The sequence below is a fragment of the Arachis ipaensis genome, chromosome B04, assembly GCF_000816755.2.
Source record: "Arachis ipaensis cultivar K30076 chromosome B04, Araip1.1, whole genome shotgun sequence".
Classification (NCBI taxonomy): Eukaryota; Viridiplantae; Streptophyta; class Magnoliopsida; order Fabales; family Fabaceae; genus Arachis; species Arachis ipaensis.
This window is the reverse complement of record NC_029788.2, coordinates 116,159,386-116,166,571: the sequence shown is the minus strand read 5'-3', so window position 1 is coordinate 116,166,571 and position 7,186 is coordinate 116,159,386. Positions and strand designations below refer to the sequence as shown.

The 7,186-nt window shown below is 36.6% G+C and overlaps 3 protein-coding genes and 1 long non-coding RNA gene across 4 annotated transcripts; 2 read left to right on the top strand and 2 right to left on the bottom strand.

Moving 5' to 3' along the window:
- LOC107637052 (U-box domain-containing protein 8-like) lies at window positions 1,784–2,215 on the top strand. The gene has a single exon (XM_016340505.2). The coding sequence runs from the start codon at window positions 1,784–1,786 to the stop codon at window positions 2,213–2,215; it is 432 nt and encodes a 143-aa protein (XP_016195991.2).
- On the top strand, window positions 2,765–3,695 carry LOC110271231. Its single transcript, XR_002361719.1, has 2 exons — window positions 2,765–3,228; window positions 3,569–3,695. It is a non-coding gene; the product is annotated as an uncharacterized LOC110271231 (long non-coding RNA).
- Window positions 4,351–4,920, bottom strand: LOC107637051 (BON1-associated protein 2-like). The gene has a single exon (XM_021122573.1). The coding sequence runs from the start codon at window positions 4,918–4,920 to the stop codon at window positions 4,351–4,353; it is 570 nt and encodes a 189-aa protein (XP_020978232.1).
- LOC107638027 (3-ketoacyl-CoA synthase 4-like) lies at window positions 5,331–6,952 on the bottom strand. Its single transcript, XM_016341228.2, has one exon. It carries the CDS (start codon window positions 6,842–6,844, stop codon window positions 5,510–5,512), a length of 1,335 nt encoding a protein of 444 aa, XP_016196714.1. The 5' UTR covers window positions 6,845–6,952; the 3' UTR covers window positions 5,331–5,509.

The following is a 7,186-nucleotide window of genomic DNA, read 5'->3' as shown; positions in this document are numbered from 1 at the left end:
TTATAATTTGATATTTAACTTTTGTTTAATTTATTTTTATAATAAATTTTAAATATTTAATCATTATTTATTTTTATATTTTAAAATATTAATTTTTAACCCTTTTTAATAGGTTGTAAACATTTTTAGATACTGTAACAGCAATTATTACATACTTTTGTCTTATGCTAAATTTTTTTAGGTCTAACAAAGATTGAATTTTAAATTTTTTTTGTTATAAAAATTTTGAATCATATCATAATACTATTTCTTCTAAAAATTGAAATTGATAAAAAGAGATATATAAATGATTATATTTTTCATTCTAATTAAGACAAAGTTTTGTTTAATTTCATAAGAAAGAAAAGAAAAAAAAAAGGACGACTTTGACCGTGTATCTACTATCCTAACTCTATCATATAAAGCTAAATAAAATAAGGATAGGCTGGATAAAGGTAATTAGACGACATTTTTTTCTTTTTTTTACCAAAAGATATAAGACTCGAATCCGCAACTTCTTAATTGAGTATATAGAAACTATGTCATTTAAGCTATTATTTATTGGCGGTAATTAGATGACATTAAGAAAGCATAAGGAGTCAATTATACCATTAACTAATTTAAACAATTTTTTAAAATATAGAATTTTGAATTTTTGAAAAATAAGATTATGAATAATTAGGATTAGTTCTATAAAATTAGGATCCTCCTTTGTGAACGTGAACACATATAATTTTGTGAGCATGTAACGCTCTCTCATGTTGTCGGTTTGTCGAGAACAATCGCTCGTCGTACTAATGTTGCGTTCTCCACCAAATTTTTTGTGTGTGTTATGCCGAGCCGACCTGCTTCGAATTCTCATTGCCGAGAGTGGGGCGTTTAGATCTTTGACGTCGAGCTCTTCTTGGCGAGAGTCCCCACTGTTTGAGATCGCCGCAAAGTGCGTCTTTCTTCTTATGTTGATTTCTCATTGCTGTGACGTACAGCTCTCCGTGCAACGTATCCTTGTGCGCGCACGATCGGTCCCTCCCCGTAGAGCTCCTCCTATGTCGTCGTCGTTATGGAGCTCTTCTTTTTGAATGATTCCTTTTTCTAATTTTAAATCTTTCTTTCTTAAATTTTGGATCTTCTTTGTCATTTTGGATGATTCTTTTTTTTAGTTTTAGATTTTTTTTTCCTTAAGTTTCATATGTTTTTTTCTTTGTGTTTTGGAAGTTTCTTCTTTTTTAAGTTTTGAATGATTTTTTAATAATTTTAGATGTTTTTTTTAGTTTTCGAATGTTCTTTTTATTAGAAATTAAAAAAAATGGATATCTTATTTTTTTTTTTAGACTTTGGATTCTTTTGTTACATTTCGTAAGTTTCTTTTTATTAGAAAATCTTAAAATGATTTTAGAAGTTTTAAAATGAATTTTAAAAGTTTTAAAATGAATTTTTAAAATGTGTACTGTTGTTATTTTTCAAATTTACTATGCGTAATAGTGAAAAATGAAAATAGAGTTAGAGGTAAGGTTGTGATTTTTTTTGTGTTATTAGATTTTTTGTTGTGGTCCATGTTATAGTTAGTTATAGTTAGCTGGTACCTTAATTGGTTATCTAGTAAAATTGTTAACATTATAGAATTAGGAGGCAAATATAAAATTAGTACCCAAAAGATTCTACTGTTGACAAAATGATACCTGACTTTTGTTATTGATAAAATGATTCCCAAAAAATTTTAAAATTTGACAAAAATACCTAAAGAGAAAAATCTAATACATTGGAATGCTGAGATGTTCCGATGAGGAGAGAGCTTGCAGCTGCGATGATAACCAACTTTACCCCTCTCACTCTATCTCCAATTCTCAATCCATTACCTCCTCACCCCCAACCCGAAACCCTAATCTCTTCCCTTACCTCCTTCGCATCCTCTTCTTTCCACAAGCTTGATTTACTCCACCAACTCACTAGACTCGTCAAGCACGACTCACTCTTTCGTGGCCATCACCGACTCAAAAATTGTCTTGCCGTGTTACTCTCCTGGGTTGAGTCCCACGACCACGATTCCCTTCGTACTCTTTCTTTGCTTCTCAATCTTAGCCTCGACGATCACAACAAGATTGGACTCGTTGCTAAGAGAGTCGTTACTCGTCTTGTTGTCATCGTCTCCGGGACCGCTGTTAAAAATCCATTCTCAGATTGTCGCGCCCTTGTAAGGAAGCTGCAACGACCGTTTATGCTCTCTGCTAGTTGTTGAGGTTGTTGGAGTTTTTGCAAAGTGGAAGGAAGGGAGAGAGCAGATGGAGAGATTCTATGGATGCGCTTAGATTCTTAGTTGGGTTCTGAAGAATGGACGAGATGTAGAAATGTCATTGTTGCAGCTGCAAACTCCTCTCTTCGCTAGAAACACCATCGGAGTTTTCTACCACCATCATTGAAGCTCTTTCAAGTGCCAGATTAGTGCTTTTCGTATAATGTGACGCCATGTTTTTATGTTTGGGTGTTCGTTTTTGTTAAATTTTAAAATTTTTTAAAGATCATTTTATTAATAATAAATATCAGATATCATTTTGTCAGTGTCAAAATTTTTTTAATATATTTAGTATTTACCTCTAGAACTAGATGCGAAAGCTAAACTAACGAAAAACAAATTGATCAATAACTAATTTATCGCGGATAATAAGTGAATGTACATATAATATGATATTTAAACTTTTAATATTTGTTTGGGTAGACTAGCAAACAGATTACGACAAACTTTACCAAGTTGGTTTAACTTCAAAATATCTAATATAGTACCAGTTAGGGGTGGGCAAAAAAATCCATATTTTGGATTTTAAACCAAATCCAAACCAAACCATTTTAAAAAAACCAGTTTTAAACCAAAAAAAATCCAAACCAAATTACATTTATTTTATAATTTGGTTTTTGATCCAATCCATTTAAATGGTTTTAAATCCGGATCCAAATCCAGATCCAAATTAAGATCCGGATCTAAAAAAACCCTAATTGAGTCTTCTCCTCTTCGACAAATCCATTCAAAAAAACCAAATCCACTCTTCGCCACCGTCAACATTTCTTCCTCTCTGCCTCTCGTCGGAGCTCGCCGGTGGTTCGTCGGCCTCTACCTCTTCGAGTCTATAGTCTTCACTTTGATTCGAGACTCTGTCTCTCTGCCTCAACCTCCCATTCGCGACTCTGTCTTCTCTCTTTTTCGGTTCTCTTCTTCTTTCGTTGGTGGCTCGCCGGAGCTCATGCTCATCAATTGAGGTAAGCCTCCTCCTTGCCCTTGGTTCTGAGTTTTGGGGATGGGGATTGGGGAGAGTTATGAAAAACTAGAACATTTGAAAGTCCAAATATAGCTTCCTCTAGTTGAATCCAATCTGTTATATTAAATGCTTTATCTTTATTCAATATTTCCTTGATTGCATTATCATGTGTACACAGAATATCAAACATTAATATGAGATTTAACATGTAAACAAATTGTTAACTTATCAATTCAGTTTGCTCTTTAGTAGTATGTATTTCATTATTCTGCTTGTTGACATTTGAGATATTTGTATTTGCCACTTGAATTATTCATTGTTCATAGAGCATGTGCTTGCAGGGCTTCCTATCATGATAGGTTAATTGAACCCCATTAAGTTTTCTATTTTAACCTTATCTGTTGTTGTATCTGGTAATGAAACCTTGTAGCATGTTGATATAATCGTTATAGTGGTGTAAATTTTACATTTTATGTATGCCTTTCAACATTATTTTATTAGGTACTTTATAGTTTTAGGATTAGCTTTTAGATATATTTTTATTAAATGCAATTCTGAACTTTTAAGCTGAGGTGTGGAATATGATAGCAAATGAAGACTTAAATATAGGATAGCAAATGAAGACTTAACTTGCTAGCTTCCATTTTCTTTAAACCCCTTTCTGAATGTGTAACAGAAGATGGAAGCTATTGCACTCTAAAATTAATAGGTTAAAAAAAAGGGGATGGCTGAGATTCATGAGCAAAACTAGATATAAAACTGGTTTTAAAACTGGATTTTTGGTTACCAAAAATCTGGTTTTAAAACTGGATTTTATAAAAAAAACCGGATTTTAGATTTGGATTTAAAAAAACCGGATTTAACACCGGTTTTGCAAGTAAAATCGGATTTAAAACCGGTTTATAAATAAAACCGGATTTAAATTTTAAAACCGGTTTAGAATCGGTTTTTGTTTTTTCAAACCGGTTTAGAACCGATTTTGCTCTTCAATCCAGTTCTGGTTTGATTTCCTAAACCATAAAACTGGTTCTGGAGTGGATCCAGTTTGGATTTTTAAAAATCCAAACCATGCCCACCCCTAGTACCAGTTACATGAAAAACTAAATTAAATTACATTATATGATTATATGTTGTTCAATCTAATATTTGTAGGGTAGCGATGATTACTCCAGAAAAGTGGAACCCCAGTTACAGGCTCTTCATTTTCACGCATTGGCACTTGTTCCGTTCTCTTTGCTGCTTCCAACTGCATCGTCATCATCGAAGAGCATGAATAAGATGAAGATGATGAAGAAGAAGAAGAAGCAGATTGAGATGGTCTCACCCTCACCGAGAAATCAATGATCCCGTTTCTGTCACCCTTCTTATCCCAAAGCCTATAACTCAAAAACTGTGCTCCAAATAACTCAGACACCGGAACGTGAGCCATTGCCACGCTTCCAGAACTGTAACCCAACCATTTCTTGCGCCGAACCTCAATGCTAATGAACCTGCAGGTGGCGGGTTCAACCTCCATTGAGAACTTCTCGTTCCATGAAGGGTAGTGTTTTGTGGAAGAACACTGTGCGTGAACAACTACGTAAGCAGCGTCGTTGTTGTTGTTTCTTCGTAATGGTTTCCCTTTCACGCTCAGATTCTCTGCGTTCAAGATGGTTAATTCAATGGGGATGAGAGAGCTTGTTCTTGATTCCATATGCAGAGAATAATAATTAAAATGATGTTTGGATTGTGAGGGAGATTTTATGGATTGGAAAGTTTGCATCAAATTAAAGGTAGAAAAGGAGTAAAGAGACGTGCCCGGATTGAAATTCCTTATAGTCCATCATACTCTATCTTTCTACTTATATATAAGGCCTCCTCAGTTACTATAAAAAATAAGGTATATAGTCAACGAAGACTTTATAATTGTTTTTATATAATTTTTTTTTTAATTTTTAGATGATAAATTATAGAGTTAAATTTTGATATATTATAAAAGTGTTGTTTTTATTTAAAAATGTGACTAAATAAATAAATCACATTTTTATACAAAATATCTTCATAAAAAGATATTTTTGACATCTCATTTGAGTAGCTCCCTCCTACCATTGTTACGCACAGGAATTATAGCGAGATATCGTCACGTACATCACATGACATTAATATATATGAAGCAAACTATTAATTTACAAGGATGAAGCATACGTTATATTGCTGACCCAATAGTTTAATTAGTAAAGAGAGGTGGTTCTAATTAACTGATACATACAAGAAGAAAGTAGAAAGAAAAGGAAGAAATATAATTAAGTGAGAAGCTGAACAGGGTAGCTATGAATGCAATCTTCCCATGGATTCTTGGGAGAAGGCTTAACATTTTTCAGAGCAACCCAAACAGCACTGTTACACTTGAACCCACTCCCGAAAGCTATCTGCCACACTCTGTGTCCCTTCCTCACTCTCCCCTTCGCCTCCGTGTACGCCAACTCGTACCATATCGAACTCGATGACGTGTTCCCGAACCTATGCAGCGTCATTCTAGAAGCTTCCACGTGCTCTGCCCTCAGCTGCAGATTCTTCTCCAGCTCGTCGATCACCGCCCTCCCCCCCGCATGGATACAGAAATGGCTGAAAGCCAGCTTGAAATCCGGGATGTAAGGCTTCACCTTCGTATTCAACATCTTCTTTGCAACCAGCGTAACGAAGAACAGAAGCTGCTCACTTATGGGAAGCACCAATGGACCCAGCGTGGTTATGTTAGTCTTGAGAGCCTCACCAGCAATGGTCATCAGATCTTTGGAAAGCGTAACCCCTGTTTTGCCTTCATCGTCCTCTTCCTGAAACACGCATTTGTAGGCCTTGTCATCTGAACCTTTGTGCGTTCTCACTACATGAAGAAGCTTGTACTTTGAACGCCGCCTATCGGAGCTTTTGTTGGAGAGAAGCACCGCAGAAGCGCCCATCCGGAACAAGCAATTAGGGATGAGCATTGATTTCTTGTTCCCCAAGTACCAATTCTGCGTGATGTTCTCTGTGCTCACCACCACGGCGTAGGTGTTTCTATGAACTTGAAGCAAGTCTTTGGCGATATCGATGGCTATCACTCCTGCACTGCAACCCATCCCGGAAATATTGTAGGTCCTTGTGTTCTCCCTGAGCTTGTACTTGTTGACGATCATGGCGGAAAGAGAAGGTGTAGGGTTGAACAAGCTGCAATTCACGATGAGGATTCCAATTTGTTTCGGCTTGATGCCGGTGTTGGCAAAGAGATTGTCGAGCGCGCCAAACATGACCTGTTGGGCTTCTTGTCTTGCGGCGGCCATGGAGGGGTTTGGAGGGATGGCATGCATAGCTTCGGGGAAGTAGGTTTCTTCACCAAGACCAGAGCGCTGCAAGATTTTGCGCTGGAATTCAAGCGCACAGTCGTCAAATTCCCCCGTGAGTCTGGAATGTTCCATGAAGCGGTTGTAGTCGACGCGGAGGTAGTCCGGTGGGCCGAAGCAGGACGAATCGAGGAGGTAGATGGACCTGGGGCGGGTGATGATGTAGAGAGTGGCGCCGATGATGAGGACGGCGAGGACGATGATGAGATTGTGGTGGTGGAGGAGGGAGATCGTGAAATCTGCGTCGTCACTCATCATGATGCAATCAATTAAGTTAATATAAAGATGGAATACTAATGGTGGAAGACAATAGTATATATATATATGGGAGCTAAGATGCAAGGAAGTTAAAAGTGGTTGGGTGGCTGCAACTGCAACAACTACCCAATATATATAATTTGGGACGGTACATGTATATATATCCCATATGGCCAATTGGCCAGAGAGAAGTAGGAAGGGAGGTTGAGGCAGCAATGCAAATCAAGCGGAGGCTGCCACGGCGTCACATTTAGTATAATCAGTAATATTTAATGCTTAGAAGTTAGATCGATATAACAATTAGTTAAGTAACTATTTTCAGATGCTTTATTGTTAGTCCAC

Excerpts from the sequence above, each read along its gene's own strand:
- LOC107637052 (XM_016340505.2), top strand. The coding sequence starts at position 1,784 with ATGATAACCAACTTTACCCCTCTCACTCTATCTCCAATTCTCAATCCA.
- LOC107637051 (XM_021122573.1), bottom strand. The coding sequence starts at position 4,920 with ATGGAATCAAGAACAAGCTCTCTCATCCCCATTGAATTAACCATCTTG.
- LOC107638027 (XM_016341228.2), bottom strand. The coding sequence starts at position 6,844 with ATGATGAGTGACGACGCAGATTTCACGATCTCCCTCCTCCACCACCAC.